Source organism: Populus nigra, chromosome 1, assembly GCF_951802175.1.
Source record: "Populus nigra chromosome 1, ddPopNigr1.1, whole genome shotgun sequence".
NCBI classification, from domain to species: Eukaryota; Viridiplantae; Streptophyta; class Magnoliopsida; order Malpighiales; family Salicaceae; genus Populus; species Populus nigra.
Window position 1 is genome coordinate 28,304,127 of NC_084852.1, and position 25,946 is coordinate 28,330,072.

Consider the following 25,946-nt stretch of genomic DNA (forward strand, 5'->3'; position numbering starts at 1 on the left):
CCAGAATTAGAACTCACTTACATCTTCTTCTTTTTTCTGTGAGGGTTGAATTGAAAGACAAAAGAATGAAATGGAAAACATGAATAAAATAGGTGGTGGCTCTCTAATGTGTTTGAAAAGTTCATTTTAGTCCCCTATTTTTTTAAGCTATTAGATAATCGGTCTCTCTAATTTAAAAAAAATACATTCTAGTACCAAACTTTATTTTTCTCTTTTTTTCCAATCCTTTTTTTTTGTGGAGGAGAGAGGAGGTCATCAGATTTCGACTTAGAGAGAGAAAGTTATTATTGGTGAAGATTTTAGCCACCAAAACAATCGATTTTTGTGTCAAATGATTTCATATGATGAAGGTAGTTAAGAATAAGTGTTCTTTTACCTTGAAAACACTTAAAAAAACATATTTGAGCACTAGAAGATTTTTTTTTCGAGTCGTTTTTTTTTGTGTTTTTGGAGGCTATATTGATTTAACAAGGTTCCTATAGTGTTTCCTAGATGTTTTGGGTAAAAAATAGATGAAAATAAGTTTTTGAAAAAAAAACGAACAAAACCTGTTTTTCCAACCACACTAGTGGCCAGAATTCAGTGATTGATAGACGATGCATCTCTTTTATTTGTTTAGGTCATTGGGAGTGGGCGACAAAAAATTAAAAGCCCCTGCACAACCACTTCTCTATGGGTCAAGAGCATGGCCCAACCTTATTCTTTTTTCTAATTTTATTTTTTAATAGAAATTCATGCCCCCTCTATATTTTCATTTAAGCCCTTCAAGTTTCTTTTCTTTTGATTTTGTCCCTGATTTTTTGATATATATTTGTTTTGTTTTAATTAATTTCTTAAAAAAATTTTGTTTTCAATTTCATCCTCTTTTAATTTTGTTATCTATCATATTTAGTTCTTATTCTTTTAATTTTTTTTATTTAAGATAGTTTTTTTAATTTTTTTTCTTTTTCAATTTCACCCATTTATTTTTTTCTCCTTACATATTTGATGCTCATTCTTCTTCTTTTTTTGATCTTTTTTTTTTTGCTTTGGTTAGTTTTTTTATTTGGGATTTTTTATTTAATTTTATCATTTAACATTAAATTTTTCACAAATAAAATTTTTAATTGAATATTAACCTAGATTTAAACGTTTCACCCAAATTCATTGATATGGGTTTAAATAGTAAACATCCCGCAATGACTTTCATACTCGCCTTCTTTAATTATTGTGGATTGACCATTTTTTAATTGATCATAGTTGCTATTGTCTTTTTTTATATCTAATTTATAGAGTTAAATTGCTATAACGCTTATAAACACAATACAACACTTGACTTGAGTTTAGTTTTTTTTTTTAAAGAATCACTTTTAAAGCTTAATTTCAAGTGCTTATTTGTCATCTTAGAGATTGTTTGGTCTTTTATTTATTGTCAATAATAATTATTTTCTTTCTCAATTCCATTCATCAATGTTTAATTGGTTGGGAAATAGACTTTGTAAATGGTTTTTTTCTTACTTTGTTTAGGGTTATCATAGTTTCAAACAAGCATCTATTTTATGATTAATGTTTGATTTTGCGAACATTTAATTTTTATCATACAATTAAGTAAAAATTATTAAACTCAATTAAATTCATTAATCGAGTTGCATGTGACCAGATTCATTCAATATGTCATTGTTTCAATACTTTTTTTTAAAAAAATCTTCTTGGTTTTTTTGATAAGTTGATCTATGCTTTTACTGGTTATCCAAATTTTCTTTAAACCCATTACATCTATCAATTCACATCAAGTTAACTCTTATATGATTTGGTTAAAAACTCACACCATCTAATAAGTCAGATCAAGGAATTTCAAGATTTATCTACTCAGGTTTAATAGCATTGCCAAGAAATGTAGATTATCGACTACTGTCAATGATTAAATTAGAATCAGTTTAAGAAAAAAATAATTTTCTCTTTAAATAATATTTTTCAAAAAATAAAATTGTCATTATTAAAGCATAAATAAAGCAATCATTTTGTTTTTGTTTTTATTTTATTTTTAATTATTCCAAGATCGGGCCAGCAACTAGTTTATACCATTTTGCTTTAAAAGAAGGCAGCAGCTTGCATTAAATTGAAAAGCATTGACCCCAAATTTGAAGAAGAAGAATAAAAAAGAAGAGCGAGAGAAAGGTTGATCTTATCTTCATCGTGTTGAAGAGACGAAATGATATGAGAAAAACAGCAAAATAATAATCTTTATCATCATCTTGTATTGTACTGTAAGGAGAAGGGATGGATACAGAGCAGACATTCATAAGGGTTCAAGAAAGGTTCTCTCAGATGCTAACCCCAAAAGTCAGGGCTGCTTTTGAGTATATGTATCTGTTCATTGCCATCACTCTTTTTTGCATCCTTGTTGTTATGCACGCCAATTATGTCCAACAGGTACGTTCTTTTATCTTTTCTTTTTAGGGTTTTCAAGATTCCATGTAAATCTTCTTGTTTTCTTTGTTTATATGTAGCCTGGATGTTCAAGTCAGCTATCTGGGGTTGAAACACGGGAAGCCCAGCTTATTCAAATCAAGGTAAATATGAAAAAAGAAGAAGAAAACCCTGCTACTGATTTTCTTTTTTTACTTTTTGATCTTTTGTTTGTTTGTTTAGGGTTATAGCAATAAGTGGTAATTGTTTGTTGTTTCTTGATCAGATAACTAGTGCAGGTTTGTGGTCACAGAATGAGTCTGAATCTAATGTGTTTATTGATCATGATGGTGATCATGATGATGTTCCTGATGATGATCACGTGGTCAATGCTGTAACCGATCACCAAGTTGAATTGCCGATTGCCGAGCAAGGAGATGGAGGGGACCCCTTTTTGGCTGCAAAGATGTGGTTTAATTGGATTGGTTCTGGTGCTCGTAAGGGCAAACTGGATTTCGAGTTCTGGAAAACTACTGATGTTGAGCATCATCAACAAGATAATACTGAAAGCTCTAGTTTGCCTGTACTTGATAATGTTCCACCTGCTGCTTCTGCTAAAACGGATAAACTAGACACACGCAGTAGCTTTCCTATATCAGCCAAGGAAACTGTTAAAGCAGCCATCAACCATTTTGGCAAAAAGTGGCACCGGCGTTTATCTTTCATTTGGAGAGTCGCTAAGCAAATCTTACGAGGTTTCCAGAAGTTGTGGGTGAGTTGTTTTTCATTTGTTTCTGCTATTTAATGAACTATTAAGCCTCAATTTTGGGTTTTGTCCTAGTAGAACACGTGAACTTGGAAATTAGGGCTGACACTCGCCAAACTTATTTCAACATGAATTATCTAAATGTTTAGTTCACTCTAAGCAATACTCCTCTTTCCTTTTTCTTTGGGGTATCCTGTGTGTTTTTGCCTCTATGGACCTACTCAAGTGAAAGCCAGGGAATGCAAGATTTTATAATTGCATTTTCCTAACCTTGTCCTAGTCAAGTGAAAGCCAGGGAAATTAGGGCTTTATTCTTTATGCTACAAGAATACCCTTTTCCCCTTTCAATCTCTCTTTTAACTATTGTCCTAGTCAGTCAGTGCTTATTCATGCCAATTTCATTTATTCTTCAGTCTCTTTTGATCATGCATATGACTTTCCAGTATTGTCTAATTCTCAATATATTTTGGCTTAATTTTACTTGTACTTTTAACCAGGCATAACTTGTGAATATTTCTCAACTTCCATTTCTCTCTCATTCTCCTTGTATCTGCCCTCATGCATTTTTCTAGTTCTGCACTTTGAAAAGTTTCAAAAGGTCTGATAGATCATAAGGGCATGCTTAATGCAGCTCTTACTTGATCCTAACTTGATTAGATGCATTATGGAATAAATGTTCCTTTTCTGAATTTGAATTTTCAAGTGCAGGATATTACAGGCATACATGTAAACCTTGATGTTCCTAAGTGGCTGAGAATACTTTACCTGGACAGGCTTAACTCTTTCGCTGGTAATAACTGGTCCCTTGATTACTCGTTGAGTGTTTTGGATGTTTCTATGACCTCATATTTGTTGACGTAAACCAATCATTCTCATGTTCATATAGAACTTAACATCCATCCCTTTAGAATGTCATAGCCTGGTTGAATGACCATTTCATTTCAGAGTGTGACCTAAAGATTAAGCTGTGGAACTGAATATGTCATGTTTTCAGTGGCTTCAGAAAGCTACCGAACTAAAGTATTTTCTCTTTGTTAAACCTGAACTAGGGATTATAATACAGTTTTTTGAGAGGTTTTGTCTCTGTCATATATGCATAGAGGATAATTGGTGTTAGTTTAATAGTGTCAATTTCTTGTGTATTAAATCTATTTTGATCGCGGTGGCCAATGTAGCCTACTGGTATCATTTTGTGGTGTTAAATTTACTGGTTCTAGTGCACATGTTATAAAGTTTTGCGAAGTGTGTAAGCTTATGACTTTCTTTGTCCATTGTAGTTGTGGAACATGTTTAATAATTGTGCTATCTATTTCAGTGCAATGGCTTGAGAAGAAGAATAAAGCATTTGAACCAACTTTTTTATACACCATGGAAAAGGTACAATTCCACTTTCATTCATCAATAACTTGTCTTTCCACTCTGTAAAGTTTTGTTGCTTTTGTTGATGCCATGGTAGAAATGTTTTCAGATTTTGAATAAAAAGTTCTTCTGTAGTCACGAAGCTTTGTATTTGGTTTCCTCTAAGATTATAAAAAATTTTGCTTTGCAGGGTTTCTTCTTGCTACCTGAAGAAGCCAAGTCTCGGCATAATATACGTACTGCTAACATTAGTATATCAGCCCGGCATCCCTGCTTTGGAAACAGGTTATATTTCTTATTAAATACACACCATGCACAGCATGCCTGGTGTTCTATGAAATCAACAAAATTCTTCGCTGGACAATATTAATGTTGGCATAAGCTTTAAATTGTAACCCTTAGACGTTCATGCTGGATGGTTTTGGTAATTTGCCTTCCATTCAGGTTTTGAAAAATTTTGTAGTTGGATTCTTTTGAAACGTTTGGAGTTAAGAGATTGAGTATGGTTAGATAATTCTGGAGTTTGGTGACACAAAATTAACTTCATATAAGAGATAAATTGCAGGCATTTAAAGAGAACACCAAGAGTCATGTAAGATTAAATTGATTTTTCTCATTGCATCAACTGTAATGTTAACTCAACTGGGCCTTAGTTTAAATCTAAGTTAGCCCAATATAGTATACCATAGTGCCTGTTGATGAAGCGATTATCCCTTCAGCAAAAAAAGGAAAAAACTAAGCTAATTTCTGAGAACTTCCAAGGGATACAAAGTTTTTACTTTCAGTTCCTTTGGTCTAAGTGTGAAAGTCCAAAATCTTAGTGAACCTTCAAATAGTCTTTTTGGAAAATGTACGTAGATCTTTTCGTGAATATTTGAGAATAATTCTCTATTGTTTCATAATGCATGCAATATATAATCTTGACTAGAATGCTTGTGCATGTAGCTGTCACCACTTAATACATATTTTCTTATTCCAGGTGGCAGCAACTTCTCATAAACAGACTTGTTGGATATGACACCATACTGATGAATAGTTTATTGAGTTCCCCTGGTCAAGGTAAAAACTCAGTTGCTTGGATTGATTATACTAGTTAGTGCATGAATAGGTACATGCAACAGTTATCAAATGATTGGAATTTGATTTCATGAATACATTTTCTCCAATCAAGACTTTTTTATACGTCATGTATCAGTAATATCAATCACTTAAACCATAGTCAATGATTGTCAGACGTGCCACCACCTTGTAACAAATATTGACCTAATCTATGCTCCTTTAGTTGATCTCAAGCTGTATCATCAAGGAACAGTTGAATTCTTTCTCTACCATTTCACTCTATATGGGTTCCAGTAGGACTTGGTTTTCAGTGATGGTGATTTGTGTTTCTGTCATGCTCAAACTTGCTGCTTTCCTTCCATTTATAAATTTTCGTTTAATTGCCATTTTCTTTGTAGCATAGCTAGTTATGGTGACAAATGCTTCTCCCTAACCATAGCTTGTGATTGGGAGCTTGTCTGACCTTCAAGGTCATGTGATCAAGGGATGGTTGAGGGAGAAGAGAGAAGTATAATAGAAACCATGCACACAAGTGCAGGCACACACATCATTAAATGCTTTGTTGGTGTTTGGGGGTGATCAAGGATGTGTTTTCCTTCCACAGCTCCACCATTTTGTAAGTTATCAACACAAAAATTGCTCACCCAGAAAAAAGCCTCAATTCAAGGCTTTTTGAAGATGCTTGTAGTTATCACTCAAAAACACTCCAAGTTCACTTGTACAATCCTTGAATTTTTTCCCTCTACCCAAGCAGTCACCTTTTCAAGCCAGACAAGACTGGATGAAGGTTCATTTTCCAAGAAGCTTCAGAGAATTTGGTAGCATGGGATATTGTTGTGTCACCTTTGAGTTTTTCTAAGTTATATTTATTTGGCAATTTGATAAATTAAAGCTCTGTTTTTGTGAACTGGACATCAAAGGCTCTTTTAACTGATCATATTATGAAATGTTTCTTTATGGTAACAACCAGGACTACAAAAATATGCAAATGCTTTTGCCAAATGGATCTCAACTCATGTTCTGTGATATTTGCATTGAGTTTGAAATGATATATGGTGTCCTGATATGATTTTTGTTTGTTATTGTGTCTAATTATGTTATGGTACTTTATTTCAGGCTACCTTTATAATTTCCAAACAAAAGAGTTTTATAATCTTAGTTATGCGCAAGAGCCGCAGGAAGGCCCTGCAAAATTTGGAGGTTTGTTGACTTATCATTCCATCTATCTAGTTGTTCAGTACTCTTCATACAATGAGGTTGCAATATCTAAGGCTCCTGTTATGAATTATGCATTTAAATTTTTTGTATACATGATGCATGTTCCTAGTGGGAATGCTGGTTGAATGTTTGTGCAGAACCTCAAGGAACAGTAATTAGAATTTTCTATGTATCAATACCACCAAATCCTTGTGGTAAATGGATAGCTGTAGAAGTAAAAGCTTATTCATTTTTAAAGCCCTGATGATGTAATTCAGTACTTTCTTTGATTGGGGAAGCTAGGGGCTTCTCCTGCAGTGTCTTGACTGATATAGAGTCCATCAATCCTAAAACTCTCCATCTTATCACTGTCTTGTTTTCCAGCATGGTAAAGAAGTTTCGATGCAAACTCTCATAAAGAATATTGAACATAAAAAATAAACTAAAGGAAAGAGAAAAATGGGAAAAAGAGATAGGTTAATATGTTAAGAGATTGCCAGGATTTTGCTAGGTTTCTGCTCTTACTAACTGAAAAGGCTTCTGAATAAATGAGTGTGAAAAAGGACTTCATATTGGGCATGACTGAGTGGAGAATTTGCAAGTTAAGCAATTTTTTCTCAATCCTGCATCAACAAGTAACAATGTCTGCTATGACACTATTTTGGTGAGGGAGTAGGAGGCATGTTTTGATGGAAAAGACAAGGAGGTGGTTGTAGAATCTTGGCTATGTTTTGACTTTGGTACAGAGTGTCCTTTAATTTGCAGGGGGTCCTTGATTTTCTTTAAACACAAGAGATTGCCTCAGACTTTCCATTCTCTTTCTCTATCTAAATGCCCTCCCCTCACCCTCTGAAGAAGAGAGCTATGCCAAAACCAAAGGTGCCTACCGCTAGTGCAACTCTTTCTGCGAATAGAAATCTTCCTATACGGTCTTGTGGTTCTACTATTATTTAACTTGATTCTAGCTGAAATGAGAATGATCCCTAAAAACAAGCATGAAGAGACTGATATCTTTAGCATTTGGCATTTAATAGTCTGTTGGAGCTGTAATTAGAGCAAAAAACTCAGTATTTATTTGGAAAAGTTGTCCATGTGCTCTCTTTCTTCTTCCTATGATTTTATTACTTGAGCTTATATTATTGTGATTGCTGCATTTGGCATTTATAAAACTATCACTTAGATTAGTGCTTTCCAAATGTATCCCAGAAGAATTTCTTTCCTTGATTTGGACTAATTGATATAGACAGTTCTCTGATGATTATGGTTTTTTTTTCTTTCCCTGAAGACTATCTTGTGACCAAGTGTGGCGTGCTTATGATGTCACTGTTTGTTTTCTTTACCACAACGATGTCAGTATCATTTACATTGAGAGAGACACAAACACGTATGCTGAAATTTACAGGTATGTGTATTTTCAGATGCAGTTGGTATTTTTCACGATTAGAATGGTGCTACCACTATACTGTGTATTCATCCTTGAAGTTTTGATTGTGGTTAAAACTACTTGAGTTAATAGTAACTAATTGTCTCCTTAAAACCTTGCACTCTTGGTGGTTTAGTTTTCCAGGAAGTTCAGCCAGCGTCTAATGATTTATCTGAAAAGGATTGGTTGACATGTTACATTGAAAAACTGAACTTTGAATCTATCATTAGTAGTTGAGTGAGACTGCAAATGGTTGACTTGAGGCTTTGTATTTCTGTCTGTTTTTCCTTTAAATATGATTGGCTGTTTCTCTTTCTGAATTTTTGCAGTGCAGCTTCAGCACCATGCTCGACATCGGCTACCAACCTTTCAGCTGATCTTTGTCCATGTGATTGAGTCACTCGTATTTGTACCTGTAAGAGCACATCATGTTCAGCTGCTTATAGTTTATATTTTCTTTTCTAATAATTTTTTCTGCTAGTAGCTATCTCTATGACCTAATGACTGATGAGAGTTGTATGCTGGGCTTTGCAGATAATGATTGGTATCTTATTTTTTCTGTTCGAGTTTTATGATGATCAGCTATTGGCTTTCATGGTCTTAATCCTTGTTTGGTTGTGTGAACTGTTCACATTGATCAGGTATGTGTTGCATCTTTTATGCATGCTGCCCTTGGTTGATGTGATGTATATTTATCATCTGGTTGTATTCCATCTAATTGCTGTTGATCACATGCTAACAAACATTTCACTCTAATCAAGACTGCTGTTTGCGCCTGTATTTTATTTTATTTTATTTTAATATTCAATTCAGCTTTGCTCTTACCAATGGTAGTTTGAGTTGCAATGGACCATGGTGGCCACAAGCTGGCTATAGCTGACCCATGTTGGATGTGCTTAATCCAATGACTATGATTACTTGATTGTTTGTGATCCATGATCTGTGAGCACACAGTAGATGCTACTGAAGGTAAAGCTGGCCTTGGTGGTCCAGCATGTTTTGGTGCTGAAATGGTCTGGTTGTGGACAATCACAATCAGTAGCTTCCTAGTTCGTAGATAACAAGTGCCAAATGGCTTTGAAGTGATGGTTGGGCTCCTGGGCTTGTTTTTATTGTTTCACTTGAGGACTATTTTTGTTGCAATTTGTCCCTTTTCTTTTATATTTTTGTTGGTTTTTGTGGTTTTTTCTGTGATGTGAGAAATCTCTTTTCCTAGGGTAATAACTGCTATTTCTTTTTTCTTTTTTTTGTCTTCCATATTTTTGTTAGTGTCTTTTGAGTAAAAACATTTGTGAATGCATAGATGTGCAAGCTCGCACTTGCCCATATCAGTGTTTTTTTTCCCTGTTGACTATATTGAGATTCCATCTGCCATATTTTGCAGTGTCCGCACGCCAATATCAATGAAGTTCTTTCCTCGTTTCTTTTTGCTATATTTTCTGGTTTTCCACATCTACTTCTTCTCCTATGCTTATGGTATGGACCCAGTGATTTTTCTTGGTCTATCTTCTAGCTTCTTAGTATCAATTCTGTCTGAGAATATCACTTCAATGTTTTTCCAGGCTTTTCATATTTGGCTCTCTCCACAACTGCAGCATTTATGCAACACCTCATCCTATACTTCTGGAACCGTTTCGAGGTATCAACCTGAATCTTCTTGTGTATTTTGGCATTGTCATGTCGATTCTTTTCTGTTTCGATAGGTCAAGTTTTCACCATAAGCTTGCATTTGTTTTGCGATGCAAGTTTATGTTTGTTCTTTATTTTGCTGTTGCAAGTTCTCTAATATGGAAGAGCTCTTCTCAGGTACCAACTCTACAAAGGTTCATGCAAAACCGGCGTTCACAGCTTCAGCAACACCCAGACTTCCATATCACCTCTTCTACCATCCTTGCTTCGACTGTACACATCACTAGATTGAACACTAGGAACCCAGGTTCAGTTAATGCAGACATGGCTTCTGGGCCTGCATTAAGACCTGGACCTGACCAAGCAATACCCGCCAATGGAATAGGAGCTCCTGGGCTTGAACAACCCTTGGAAAATGACATCCGAGAGAGAGTAGATAACCACCCTATGCAGAATCCAGGTCAAGCGGATCTTCAGCAATCAGAAACCAATCCCAACTCCGGGTCCATGAATTCGTTTAGCTCACTGTTGCTGTGGATCTTAGGAGGGGCTTCCTCTGAAGGTTTCAACTCATTTCTTTCCATTTTTAGAGATGTGAGAGATCAAGGACAAGTTTATGCTGAATCTCCCAGACCTGAAAACCGGGAAACTCAAGATGCCCAGCAATAGCAAGCATGGCCTGTGAAGGAGATTGGAAATATGTAGTCTTGTAGCCAATAGATCTTTCTGTATATTACTTTGAAAAATATATAGTGGTGTTTGCACAGAAGAAATCAAATATTTAACAATTTATAATTTTGATGATTTTGTTAGTCCTTTTGGTTTCGAAAATTATAATTTAGTACTTCGACCAAAATTAACTGAAAGTGTCAAAGAACCACTTATAAATATATATGTTCAAATAATTTAGTAGCAAATGAATGTGAAAATATAAAGACTCAATATTATGTTCAAATAATAATTTATTCAACAAGTTAAAAGCTTTACAATCCAAAAAAGAAAAAGAAAATGAAAAAGGACTCACTATTAGTCTTCACTAGATTAGTTGCCAGCACTTCATCGCTTTGGGTAGTAGAAGAGAACTAACTATAATATTTGAGTGCTCTGAGATTTTGCTTTCCGATACAGAAAGGAATTCATACTCAGAAGGCAATGGAAATAAATACCAAAACCCTGAACAAGATGGAATACGTATTTACCGATATAATGTTTTAGTTCCTGAAAACTAGGTTAGTGCTCATGCTAAAGAAAGCATGAGGAGGGAGAAGAACAAAATCGATGGTGATAATGACATGCTGATATGTTTGAGACTCTACTTACAACTTTTTCATCTGAAGATACTGATATTAATTCATGGAGATCTAGGATGGAAGATCACGTGGTCCATATTAAAGCTATTAAAATATGATTAAGAGGGGAAGAATATATATATATATATATATATATATATATATATATATATATTTTTTGTTAATTGTTAATCATATTGCAAAATATAAGGGGAGATTCATCTTTTTATATCTATATGTATACATTAATTGTCATTATCAAAAAGGGAGGAAATTGTTGATCTTTGGATCACATATTAATATTTATATATTTTGATAACAATAATTAAATAAAAATAGACTAATAATATGCTTAATAGATATTACGTTTAAACAGGTTTATATAGTGATCATCAACAAGCATAAAGAATTAAATGAAAAAATAAATCAAAAGATACAAAACAAGTAAAGACTTAGTTCTTAATAATTTATTTTAGTGCTAATTATATAAATCTTTATATATTAATTGATAACATAAATTAAAATGAATTCACACATTTCACATTGCATGCAATATATGATTGATATGCATTTATTCGGTTTAAGATTCATCAGGTTTAAAAATGTCAAATTTAAGTTTTAAGTTGAATTGGTTGACTGCTTAGCTATACCAAGTGAACCGGTCGACCGCTTGTTCATCAAAGATAAACACCTGGGAGTCTGCAGGAATCGGTCAACCGTTTTATCTGTCAGAAGAACAATAATGACTAGTTTTTGCTAGAAACATATGTATAACTTGTCTAATTAAAAAATTAATAATATAATTTGAATATATATCATATACAAGCTATTTTAATAGTAAAAACAACTTCAAATCATCAATCCTAAATCATACTCATATTTGTAAATTAAAACCTTCATATTATTGCACAAGCATATAAATTCTCACACTCACTATACTTAATCAACTTCATATATTTTAACTATTATTGAGTGAGCTATAGAGATATAAGTTTCAATTGTATTATCTATATTTTGAGAGATTGTTGCTACATTTCAAACAATTATAATCCTTCAAGAGTTTAAGTGAAAACTCTTGGTCATTGATGAGGTACCTCACCAAGGTGAAAAATCTTGAAGAAAATATTTCTTCATGTGGTGAAAAGGGCTTGGTGAGGATTCATCAAGGACATTGTAATCTTTGGCTTGGATTAGTAAAGAATATAGTACTCAAGACCAGTATGGTGCTTAAGGTGTGCATATAGACTTGTTGAACCACATTAAAAACCGAGTTTGCAATTTCTATTCCTATACTCTTTACTTTAAACACTTTAATTTTATTGTTAGTTAATTATGTCTATTGTATTTAATTGAGTTAATTGCAATATTTGTTATTATTAGTGGAATATTTAATTCATCTCTCATTAGGTGTTATTGTTACCTCAATCCTAAAATAACAATTGATATCAGAGCCTAGTTATCATTTATATAAGTTTTATTAGACTTAGAGTAGAATGACACGTCTACTAGCAGAACTCTTTCTTGACCTCTCTTTACTAGGTTCCGAGGAAATGGAGAATTTTGGCATGGAACAATGTGAATGATAACTATCTTCTATCCCACGATGGCAAAAGAGATCATGTCTAGAATGACCACTAGTTTTGAGAGCTTCGCTTCTACAAGAACGACCTCTAGAGGGACTGGGGGATTGTTCAGGTTGAAAACTCTAAGTGTCATTTTTCCTAGCCTCCTCTAGGTAGTGTAATCTTCTTCTAGCTAAGGGGATGACTTCAGATTTTTTAAATCATCATCCATATGGTAATGATTTCCACAGTTTTGGAAATCCCTTATATGGATGAATTAGCCCCTATGTATAAAATCATAATCCCTTTAGCCGCTAGGTTGCCAGAAACCATCCCCATTACCTACAATATCATGCTTAAAATCATCATCTCCTATAACATCTTCCTCATTGTCAAAATCATCCAAGTTATGGTTTACATGTCGTTCAAGTCTCTTGTCATAGTTACCACTCCAATTAGCCCTATTCTTCCATCCATCATTATTGTTATCTCACCTCTCTACCCTATCCAACCTCTCTTTCACATTATCAACCACCAAGTTAAACCTTTTCAACATATGTGCTAAACCTTGAATCTGAAATTTTAAGTTGTTATTCTTCCTAGGAGGTAGTGTATCTCCCTTTTCTTTAGACATTTTGAATATGAAAAAATGTTGTTAATAGCAAAAATATCCTTACGCCTCTTGTTTTTTGCACAAATAATAAGCTTTTCACTCTAATATGCTCTATACATTTTTTACCTCTTATCTCACCTTTTTTTTAGATCTTGCGGAACTGAAATCAGCACAACCAAATAGAACATATTATTAGCACAATCCAAATAAATTTAATTGACTCGAGCAACAAGAAATATACAAAAACAAGTAAAGATAAATCTACAATTATAATTTCATAGGTAATAAGCATATTCACACGAGATATGAATGTTTTTTAAGATACAAAAAAAAATAGAAGCAAATATTATCAAAATAACTTGATTGACACTCAAATAACCCAAATAACACTTTAGTATACTTCCCAAATCAATTTCAACATTAGCAAAGCAAGTTTCAATAGTTGACGCAAATCAGACCTATTTTATGCAAACTAAACTCGAATCTAGAACCTAAACCAAACGATGTCCAAATAACCTCAAGTTTATACATAGTGTGATTAGACCCTAAATAACTAGAATATTGATTTTGAAGTAATTTCGATGTGGTTTGACCTAATTTCACCTTATTTTAGTTTCTATGGTAGAATTTATAACATCTTTGTTTAGACAAATTTCTTTTTTATTTTTACTTTTCATGTTACTAATATATATAGTTACAATAATGAAACAAAATAAAACTTTTTTTTATAAGAGTAGTTATTGCTGCAATTCAAGAGGAATAGATAAAGATTGAAAATAATGAGTTTCGACACATGGAACAAGAAAACAAAAATTACAAAAGGATATAACCTGATAAATTGAGCCAAGATTCGATACCAACTGATATGAACTCTATGATCATGTGATCAAGTAACCCACACAAAAGAAAGACAAGTCTTGAAAAGCTAAAAAAATCAAGTTTGATAGAAGTGTGACATAGTGATTGCTTGAGCCAAAGCATCAACATTATCATAATGAACCGCCACCTAAAAAATTCCAATTTATGAACAGAAAATATAAAGAATATGCCACAAAGACAGTATTATTTATCCCATCCAAGAGAAAAGTATTACATCACGCCAAATTCAAGTTTATTCAAAACATCATAATTGCTGAATTTTATAGCAAATAAAACAATATATAATCTTCCTAAATAACTCTAATAAGCCCTTATTAGGTTGAAAACCAATGGGCCCAAGCTTATTAGCTCACACAAGTCTAATGTCTAAAACAATCCTAAAACATTTATTTTAGACCAAAACAAACCTCAAATTAAAACTCAAGCCCTAAACTAAATATAAATATCAAAAAAAAAATAAAACCTTAAAAATAATCTAGATTGATACAAAGAAATAATTCATCACAAAAGTAATTTGTCATTAAATACTTCATCCTTCTTTTTTCATATAAAGTTAGGATAAATAAAGAATCTTGTAAGAAAAAGATTTTGGAACATTAAAGAATTCTTATCACACTTAGAAATTATGTTGTTGTCCATTAAAGTTCCTAGTAAAACTACAAAACTCCTAGAAATAAGATGTTGAATATCCTTGTATTATGAGGAAAATAATTCTCTCTAAATAGAAAATTCACAAGTTAAAAGACAACAAATAAAAAAAATTGTATTGTATCTTTTGACTTGTATCATAAGACCTTCTTGAAATCAAATTTAATTTAAATTTTAACCCAATATAGATGTCTGGAAACTATTCGTAAACTTTTAACTCTATCTAACACTTAGATTGAGAATTATGTTCAATAGCATAAAACTGAACAGTAAGTAGCATTACACTAAAATTCAAATTTAATTGTTTAACCTTTGCATGAATGAATCGTATCATATAAGCAATCTACATAACAAATATGCAAAATGTCCCACCATTTTATACAATGGCACTAAAATAAGGCTTTGTCTTCTTTTTTTTTGCCTTTATTTTTTTTGTTTTGTTTTTTTTTCAATTTAGTCTTTAAATATCGTATTTATTAGGAATTAGTCTTTGTAATTTGTTTCTTCTAGCTTTTTATGGACTATCATAATATCAATTTTGCAAAAATCTATTTGATTTTATTATTTGCACCGGATTGAAAGTTTGGGGACCGTGATTGAAAAAGAAGAAAAAAGATAGCACCATTATAAAATAAATTGCCCCATATGTTCTTTTGCTAAAATTTGCTTTGTGGTTTTGTCAAAATCTCTTTGTGGTCCTTTTAGTTTTGGGACTAAACATTTTAGTCCAATATTTTATTTTGTTCATATATTGGTCATTAGTTTGAGAGACAAGAGAGAGTTGTCGAAAAATGATGAAGGGGAGACAAAGTTATCAATTAACTCCTTTCCAGCTACAAAAAAATTGTTTTTTGTGTCAATGTGTTCATTTCAACATGAGGAGTTCATTGAGGTGTTCTTTGACCTCAGGCTTCAAAAAGATTTTTAAAATTAGGTTGATTTTGCATTTTAGGATCTATTTTTTCCATGTTTAAGACTATAAATTGATTTTTTTGTGATTTGTTTTGGTCTAAAACATCAAAAGCCTAATGAACTAGAGACAAGGAGTCATTTACCATAGGACATAATGCATTATCATACTCTTTTTGTAAAAACCAACAAACACGATGAACGATCCATCATCCATCCATTCTGGAAATAAAAAAAGCTTATATGTGTGGTCATGAGCTGTTGTGCTTGCGCTTCTAGGCTTATTTTTAAAGGTCGAAGCATTAGGCCACCTGACGAATGCATCTTACCTAATTTTTCTCTTTTTGCTAAAAAAATCACATGCCATTTTTAAATTAATTAAAAATATTTTTTGTTATTTATTTTATTAAATTCTTAAACTAATTAGAAATATATTTAGATATTGTTTGATTTTTACTATGTTTTCAAATAAGATCATATAAATATTTTAAAAAAAAATTGAAACCATTCTTTTTGTATAACCTCTAGTCATCTTTTTTTTATTTTAATTTCTTTTCTATGAGCTTTAATTTTTGCTATCATATGATTAAATAAAATAATACTCTTAAAAAATTTATTAAATCCAATTAGATCTATAAACCAGGTAACGGGTTTGACAAATTAGTCTAAGTTGACCCACATAGCTTCAAGATTTCATTGTCTCAATATTAATAAGATGACATTTTGAAATTTTTTTAAAGTCAAGTCGAGTTTTAACTAGTTATCCAATCCATCTTTGGATTAGATATCATTATCCATGCATATCTCTCAATTTCAGTACTTAGTATTTGGCTTCCAGTAGAATTTCTTTTCAGTGTTTTTTGTGTTTATAATCCTTAATTTTTGTGTTAAACTTTCACATTAGATTTTGAATTCATAGTTTAATATTTTCTATCTCCTAGAAAAAAAATATTAACAACTATTATTACGGTGGAAATGGTTATATATACAAGTATAATAGTTAATAATTCAATCATAGTTAAAGAAAAAAAAAGGACATATCTTATAAAAGTCTTCAACCTGAAATGGCATTCTTGTTCAAGTCCCTAGACTATTTTTCTTTTACATAAAATTCCCAACATATCAATTAATATAATTGCTTTAGGTCATTATAACTGTATTTCTTTTTTTCAAATATTTTTTTCTTAATTTTTCAAATCATTAACTACATATGTTTGGTTTGAATTACTTCAAATAAGTTATATAACTTATTTTTACCTTAAATTATTTATGAGAAATATATTTTAATTTTAGATTAAAATTCAAAATCATCAAAACAATGCCAAAAATATAGTAAATTTTTGAATCCTATATTTAATTTTTATATTGTACAGATACATGAATTTTAAAGATATTTAATTACAAAACCAACATTACAGAAAATAAATTAATTTGATGCATTAAGTTGAAAAATCTAATTCAGTAGGGATGTCAACACATGTTAATTTCTAATTTTTTAAAAGAAAAAAAAAGTCAAAACAATGTTGTTTTGTAAATTTTTTTTTAAATTGATAAATTAATTGACCAAATTTTATTGAATTAATATTAATTTTCAAGTAAATTACTCATATATTTTATTTATTTATTTATTTGGATCGCTCGACCAGGTTGTGATTCACCCACCGGGTCAGTCCTCGTTTTTCGAAGTGGGTTGGATACCAGGCCACTTGTACACGTATCTGATTGTTTGTGTGAAGACGCGAGTGGTAAATATGTTGAAGAGACAGACGACTAGTCGTTGGTTTAAATAAAAAAGAGTCGTCGTTGAACACATTAATAAAAAGTAGTAAAATCAAATCCTCTGTAAAGCCCGGCTCTGACTTTGAGCACAGAGGGAGAGATAGTGAGAGAGAGAGAGAGAGAGATTGGAGAAGAAGAAATGAATAAACGCAGCGCTTGCGGATGGGTAGTAGCGATTTTGTGCTTCATAATACTCATGGTGGTGACTCCAGCCATTCCTCAATCTCAAGAATACCACAACTTTGCTGATCAGCGTGATTTGTTCTTCGGTAATTCTAATAATTTTAATTATTATTATTATTATTTATTATTAATAATAAAAGTGTATGATTTTGTGATTAAAATTGAATTCAGGGATACCGAATACACTGAATGTGGTTTCAAATTTCCCATTCCTTGTAATTGGTGTGATTGGCCTTGTTCTCTGTCATTATCGGAATTATTTTCAACTCAGGTTAGGGTTTCCTGCCTTTTTCTTTTCTAATTTATTATTTTGCGTTTTTTCATGATAATTATTTTTAAAATAAAAATGAAAAGGTTGCCAGGTGAGGTATGGGGTTGGACATGTTTTTTCGTAGGTGTGGCTGCTGTTGCTTTTGGCTCTGGCTATTACCATCTTAAGCCTGATGATGATCGTCTTGTCTGGGATCGCTTGCCTGTTAGTCACTTTACCCCCTTCTTTTTGAATGTTTTACTTGTGATAATTGCTGTTCATTTATGCTATGGTATGGTATGTAATGTTTTCTGCAGATGACTGTTGCTTTCACTTCAATTGTTGCCATTTTTATCCTTGAAAGGATTGATGAGCGAAAGGGAACTGTTTCCATTATCCCTCTGCTTTTGGCTGGTGTTATTAGCATTGCTTATTGGAGGTAAGAGCCCACACACGGTAAAGTGTATTGCTTCTTTTCTTTTCTTTTTTTAATTTTGATATGATCTCTGTGGGATTGTTGATTTGCAATGCAGATTTTTTGATGACCTCCGTCCGTATGCTCTAGTTCAGTTTGTTCCTTGTATTGCCATTCCGCTAATGGCTATTTTGTTGCCTCCAATGTACACTCATTCCTTGTATTGGCTTTGGGCAGCAGGTTTGTGTTTCCTTTTCCATTGCTACTTTCCAGTTATATTCCCAAAATGAAACTTCTTCTGTGGTATTTGCTTGCTGATGTTGATCTATGCCCGTGCCTTCAGGGTTTTATCTTTTAGCTAAGGTGGAAGAAGCTGCAGATAAACCCATATACAAGTGGACTCACCATATAGTTAGTGGACACACTCTGAAGCATTTATGTGCTGCAATGGTTCCTGTTTTCTTGACACTTATGCTGGCAAAGAGAAGTATAGAAATAGAAAGGTTTTCTTCTCACTTCTTTTCCCTTTATGCAGTTATATCTCTTAGATGTATAAATGAGTTTGTCGAAGGTTGTTAAGTGCTCCATTTCACATTCTTCCATCTACTGTCTTTTTCCTTGTTGCATACCGCAAGTAACCTCTGGTTAGTAACTTCAAAAGCCGATGAGATTGGTAATCAAAGAGACTTTTCACTTAATACAAATTTTTGTTTTATTGGGGAATTTATAATCTCCACCAATGTTTACCTTTGTATCTGCTGCCCCCTGTAGAGGTTTTTCTCTTGGTGCCTCATTTTCCCAACCATTCCTGTGATCATACTTCCTGGAAATTGAATTGTGCACGCTGTTATAATGATTCCAGTATATGTTGTTGGACTTGATTGTCCATACCATCTGTTACAGTGCTGATAAATTTCCAGAGATTCCCATTATCTACAATTAAAATATCAGTTTGTGGATGGCGTGGAACTCATTTAGCATGTAAAGCACATGCTAAAATATGGAATACACAGTAGCACCACCCAACCTACCCCCTTTGTTTTCGATTTATTGGGGAGTGAATTTCCTGCTGTCTTTCTTCTTGTCTTATTGGGGAGTGAATTTCCTGCTGTCTTTCTTCTTGTCGACTAGTTTTCATATGCTAGTTTGGAAACTTTTCAGGTGAATAAATATGCCATTTTCAAATGATACTAGAACATGTCATGTCAAGAGAGGACTATTTTGGATTATTTCAGGATGACTGTTTTTGTTTTATTGGGGAGTGAATTTCCTGCTGTCTTTCTTCTTGTCGACTTGTTTTCATATGCATTAATTATGTCATTCATTATTCTTTGAAACTCAGATGGTGCATTTTTTAAACCAAATGGCATAATGTTCCATTCATACTGACCAAATGGGACTGTGAACGCAGTTTTGTAACGATCTTTAGGATGGATCTGGATTTGCCAAAAACACGATTTCATATCAAACTTTGAAAATACAAAAGCAGAATGCAATTTTTGTAATACTAGTTTGGAAACTTTTCAGGTGAATATATATGCCATTTTTCAAATGATACTAGAACATTTTATGTCAAGAGAGGACCATTTTGGATTATTTCAGGATGACAATCACTTGGGAGCCACTAATTTGATCAGAAAATGCTGACAGTGCCACTTTCTAGCGGACTGAACTGCATGTCTCTTTCTAAATCTCGTTTCATATTAAAGAACATTTCAAGCCAATAAAATGTTAGACAGAAATCAACAAAATCTAAAGAACTTGAAGTTATCTTTATTCTACTCTTGACTTCAAGTCATCAGTCATGAATAGAAAAGGAAGGTTGAGGAGGTCAGCAGGGGTTGTGAAGCGAAGATCTAAAATCGATGAATACTGTTTTATCCTAGTTTTTATTGTTTCTTCTGCACCGTTTCTTTTTAACGTTTCTCCATCTGTTGTTGGCCATATTTTGACTACCCAGTGTTTATATCAGTTTTTATTGTTTCTTCTGCACCGTTTCTTTTTAACGTTTCTCCATCTGTTGTTGGCCATATTTTGACTACCCAGTGTTTATATCAATTTCATATTTCATTTACTGAATGTTTTATATACAAGTGCATTCTTAGAAAATTATTGTGAATTTTTAAGAATCCCATAAATTGTTAACATCGTACATACCATTTGTATTTTGGGTGATAGGATCATAAAACGCCCCACTTAACCGAAATCTACGTTTACAGCATTCCTTTTCCAAATGTCCTCCAACTAGGGAAAGAAATATGTTTGTTAAATCTGCCCCTTCCACTTTTCTTTCCCTAGCAAAGATGATTAATAACCCTTGTTTGTTGCTTCTATATTTTTTTAATCTCGTTTTTTGTCAAAGCATTTCAATGCCACTTAACTGTTATTAAAATGAATATTTGCATGTAGGACAAGTCTTTTCCAGACGTGGAAGATTTCTTGGACCAGGATCAGAAAGAATGATTCAGAGGTAGAGAACTACTCTTCTACTTACACTAGTGTTCCAGTTGTAGAAACACCTTAATTGCGTTTATGACTTTTGATAGAAACATGTACATTTGTATTCAGATCCAAAGCAAAAAGTTCCCTCTGAAATGTCATAGCCTTTGTTTAATCTAATTGTCATGGTCATATTTAATTTCTTTGGAAGCTCCTGAGTAAAAACCATTTATATGGAAGAAAAAAAAGGGGTTCGCACCGAACAGGAGGTATTTTTTTTATGTTTTTTTTTTATTTTAATAGAGTTTGTTGAAGCTTATAAGAAAGCTTTATTAAGCATAATGGTGTGCTCTAGCAAAATATTGATTTTCTATGGGAATCATAAATAGATAAGATATCTGATTAGAGGTATACGTGTAATAATTTATGTTGATAAAGCCTAACCTAGCCTTTTTGTTTTGTAGAGGAGAAAAAATGGAAGGGAAATGAATTGCAAAAATAATGAAAATTCTCTGTTTTTTTTTTTTTCATAGCAGAAAGTAAAGGAATGCAAAGGGAGGGGTGGGGTATGTTCACCTATAAAACTATTTTTCTTTACTATTTCCAGTTTTCCTCTCTACTCCTTCGGTTTTGCCTTTTCAATAAAAAACTTAGAAAAACATGTTCATTTTTTTTTAGAACGATTACAAATTTTTTCACTAAATAAATTAAAAAAATACTTTAACATTATAACTATTTTAAAAAAAAAAATCAAAACCATAATTTATGATTATTATTTTAATATTTTGTTTTTTTTATAATCTAATTAAAGAATATTAATTTTGTTTTATTCAAATTAAAAATTATCATGAATTGTTAACTAAAGAAAGAAAATATTTATATTATATTTGCTTATTTGGAAAAAAAATGAAAATCTTTTAAATGAAACCTCCGAAAAGCTTTTATATTGTGTTTTTTAAATTCAGTATGAATTTAAATAATTAAAAAACTATTTTTCCAGTTTTTATTTTAAATGAAGAAATTTGCACCTGAACAGAACTTTCAAGTTTTTCTTTTTTAATTTTAATTGTTTTTAAATTGAAGTAATATTTTTGTTTCTAAACAATTTCATGGAAAGTTTTCTTCTAAATAGTATTATTTATGGATCTTTTCATGTTGGTAAAATCTAAAACATAGAATCCAAATTAAATGAAATGAAATTGAATGAAAATGATTTAATATATAATAAATATTTTAATAATTTAACTCCCTGTCATTTTAATGAACATATTATTTTAAGATCTAAGGAGTTTAGAAAGGAATCTTCAAGTAGGGGGATTATTGGGTACTCTCTTCTCTTTTCACTTTCATTTCTTGCACAAATTAGATTTATTTATCTTTTTCTTTTCTTTTCCCAATCAACGTTTGGTTACTTAAACTCTTACAAGATTGAAAGACGATGTTGCAGTTATTTATTTAGTTCAAATTTATGAATTTGTTTTTTGTATTAACTCCATGATATCATAAATTAAACTTGCAGTTTCTTTAAATCTTGATTTTTCTATGATATAGGGAGTTCAATTTGCTAATTTTTTATGTTTTTTCTATGATCGGATATTTGGTTGAAGGAATCAATGAGTAAGACATAATTCTTCCTAGGCAAAACGGCTACTTCATAGGTAGTTTTTACGAGTATTATTTATGCCATTTTGATCCATCTTTCAAAGGTTTAAATTTATTCTATTCCGATATAGAATAGAGAAAGAATCATGGGATTTAACTCGTGCTTCTGTAGTTTATTATGGTGGCAATCCAATTGGAACAATAACTACAAATGCTTTAACTAAATATTGGAGAAAACCATGCAACAAAACCACAAATGTATATTCTCTCTTGAAGATAAAAGCTTTTGGCCACTCATCTTGGATGACAAATTTGGCTAGATATTAAAACAAAAGCTAAAAGAACTCAAGGATTCATTACACATGCTTGGAATTTATTGTGCTTCGTATAGTAAAATTATTATTATTTACAAAATTTGTTAACTTGCTTTGAGGATAATAGAGTTTTTTCCTCATGGTTCATTGATTATTATCAAATTTATTGAGGACATAATGATCTTTAATTTTTTTTTACACAATAAAATAACTTATTTTTCCTTTAAAAAAAAACTACCCTTAAGAGCTTCTTAGTCTTTTTTTTTTCTATTTTAACCACAATAAAATTACTTAATTACCTTGAGAATCACAAAATTATTAAACTAGTATCAATAAACTTTTTAGACTTTTCAATAAAGGAATTTTTTTTGTTATAATCATGTTGACTTAAGGGCTATTTAGTATTTTAAGAAATATAAATATTTTTTTAAAATAAATAGATGGCATCTGTCTGATAGTACGTGACAGACATATGCCAGCAAGTAAGGCTCACCTATAATTTTACGGCCTCCTCATGCAATCAACAACATCCAACCGTTGTGTCATTTTGAAGGTTAAGTGGTGGTGCATCCAATGGGGTGGCGTGTGTGGCCTTGTCAATGATGGTGAAGTTTTTTCTCTCTTCTCTCACCTAGTAATTTGTGTCGTCAAGCCAAAATAAAAGGTTGTCCTCCCACTTGTTATTTCAATTGTAGTTCTTATTCTTTTTATTGCTCATTATTTGTTTTGAATTTTTTTTGGATTTTTTTTTTTCAATTTCATCCCTGATCGTATGGTTTTATTTAATTCATATATCAAATATAGTTATTATTCTTTATATATATATATATATATATATATATATATATATATCATTTTCTTAATTGAATTTATTTTTCAATTTCATACCTCATCATTTTAATTCATTTTATTCTTATGTCATATTTAATCCTTATTTTTTTATTTATTTTTTTTGGATCCTTTTTAAAATTGATTTTATTTTTATATCAAATATGGTTATCATTTTTTTGATTGATATTTTTTTATATCCTTTTCTTAATTGAATTTGTTTTTCAATTTAATTCATTTTATTTTTATATCAGATTTGGTCCTTATTCTTTAAATTTTGTTTGCCTTGGATCCTTTTTTTAAAATTGATTTTATTTTTTAAACTTTATCTTTTAACATTGAATTGATTGAGAATTGGGCTTCATAGTTTTTTTCGGTGTAGTGATCACAGTCAAGGTTGTCAAAATCACAATTCAACTCGTAAAATCGTACGTTTTTACGAGTTGATATAGGCTTTACGTGCTAAATCGCTTGTAAAACTCGAAAATGGGTAAAATCAAGTCAAAATTGGGTAAAATTATTAAAATCGGGTGAATTCATGTAAAATCACGATTTCACCACCGATTTAACGATTTTACCCACAGGAAAAAAAGGCCATGTATCTGCCAGATGTCGACCGCCTATTGGCTTTAACAAAGCAAATGCAATGTTTCTCTTCAGTCTTCTTCGCATTTCAGTTCATCATTCATGTTCAAAACCAAAAAAATCCCTAAATTGAAATCCTAAAATTCCAGTCGTCCCTAAACTGAGGATTCCTCAGTGACTCAATCTCTATCTCTTTCTCTCAGCCGTCCACGATTCCAGTATTCCACGATCACCGTCCACTGGTACTTCACAACAGCCCTCGTCTCTCATCGACGATGTCCTTTTCACCAGCCACCGTGAGAACTAGAGTCCACCCAACGACAACGGCGTCTCCCCAGTCTCCACCAAGTAAGTTACTCTGTTTATCTTGTTTCTCTGGTTCTCTCTTCTCTGTTGGTAACTACCAGCGGTTGGGGGTGCTTTTTTTCCCCTGTCTGTTTCTTACTCTAATGCAGTAATGCTAATATTTGTTTGATTGGATTCGCAGGCTCCAAGTTTGACTGCAATATTGATCTCCTCAGTGCCCACTGCTCAGAACAGAAATAAGAGTTTCTTACCATGTTCATTTCTTACCTTGTTTGTAATCTGTCGTGACTGTTGTTTAGGACCATTAGGTGCTTTAATCTTTACAGTTTAATGATGTTAAAGATTGAGATTTTGATTCAAAGTTTCTGTGACTATCTATTATTGAGATATTGCCTGCGAATTTTAGATTCAATTTTAATCGTGCGGTGTGTGTGTGTGACTCTGTGACTCTGTTTTTTCACATAAATCAATTGTCTCTGTTTCTTGATCTGAACAAGTTGGAGTCAGGTTAGTAATCCATGTGTTGATTCTGGGTGTAATCCATGTGCTGATTTCGTTAGAAACCTTAGTTTAGTAGTTTTGGTTCAGTTACCAAGCAATCTGCAATGTTGTAATGCCTATAATTTTTATTTGAAGCATATATTTAAGGTGCTATTAATTTTTATTTGAAACATAAATTTTTTTTAATGTATTTTAAAATTCCTTACGATTTTACGATCTATTTTTACGATCCAAGTTTGGTTTGCATGCTCCGTGCCGTGTCAAAATCGCGATTTTGACAACCTTGATCATAGTCTCATAACCTAGGTGTTAACCTGAATTGATATTGGCTTTTTCTTCTTCATTTTCTTCTTTTTTACACTGATTTTGTTTTTCAATTTTATCTTTTAATATTGGGTTTATTGAAGATTGAAATGCTATTTTTTTTTTTTCAATTTGCTTTCTCTAAAGATGAATCGGCCTCAAGATCCAAGTTCCAAGTTTGTCATGCTAACTTAGATCGACCAGCTTTTACATCATAATATTTCATTTTATTTTTTGCTAAAAAATTTTCGAGTTTTTTTAATTGCCTTTTTTTTTTTTGCTTTAGATCCATTTTTTAAATTGATTTTTTTTTTCAATTTCATCAATCAACATTAGATTGTTTGAGAGTAGGGCTTTATAATTATTTTTTTCGATGTAATTATCATGATCTCATGACCCGAGTTACGGATATAAAATGTAACCCAGATTGTCATTCGTCTTTTTTAAAATGTTTTTACACCATTTTTTTATTCTTCAACACTAAATTTATTGAATATTCAACTCCTTAATATATATATATTTTTTGTTTTGCTTTTTATGAGGATAGTCCAACCTCACAACCCTTGTCATGGGTTTATCGTGCTAACTCAAAATGGCTCAAGGCTTTTACATCATTTTATCTCATTTAATTCTCATGTCTAATTTGATCATTATTTTTTATATTTTTTATTATTATTATTTGGATCCCTTTTTTAAATTGATTTTTTCAGGACCCGTTTG

The 25,946-nt window shown here is 31.9% G+C and overlaps 2 protein-coding genes and 1 long non-coding RNA gene across 3 annotated transcripts; all 3 read left to right on the forward strand.

Moving 5' to 3' along the window:
• Positions 1-2,078: 2,078 nt before the first annotated feature.
• On the forward strand, positions 2,079-10,633 carry LOC133669185 (membralin-like protein At1g60995). Its single transcript, XM_062089239.1, has 14 exons — positions 2,079-2,412; positions 2,490-2,552; positions 2,675-3,160; positions 3,863-3,944; positions 4,470-4,531; positions 4,704-4,798; positions 5,493-5,572; positions 6,689-6,772; positions 8,055-8,171; positions 8,522-8,607; positions 8,727-8,833; positions 9,577-9,668; positions 9,755-9,831; positions 9,999-10,633. Exons 1-14 carry the CDS (start codon positions 2,260-2,262, stop codon positions 10,488-10,490), a joined length of 2,076 nt encoding a protein of 691 aa, XP_061945223.1. The 5' UTR covers positions 2,079-2,259; the 3' UTR covers positions 10,491-10,633.
• A 6,908-nt stretch (positions 10,634-17,541) lies between these two features.
• On the forward strand, positions 17,542-20,967 carry LOC133694973 (uncharacterized). Its single transcript, XM_062116691.1, has 7 exons — positions 17,542-17,769; positions 17,855-17,954; positions 18,038-18,158; positions 18,251-18,372; positions 18,467-18,588; positions 18,692-18,851; positions 20,758-20,967. The coding sequence occupies exons 1-7, from the start codon at positions 17,640-17,642 to the stop codon at positions 20,870-20,872; spliced, it is 870 nt and encodes a 289-aa protein (XP_061972675.1). The 5' UTR covers positions 17,542-17,639; the 3' UTR covers positions 20,873-20,967.
• Positions 20,968-23,921: 2,954 nt separating this feature from the next.
• LOC133705072 (uncharacterized) lies at positions 23,922-24,809 on the forward strand. Its single transcript, XR_009844190.1, has 2 exons — positions 23,922-24,464; positions 24,604-24,809. It is a non-coding gene; the product is annotated as an uncharacterized LOC133705072 (long non-coding RNA).
• The last annotated feature ends 1,137 nt before the right edge of the window (positions 24,810-25,946 follow it).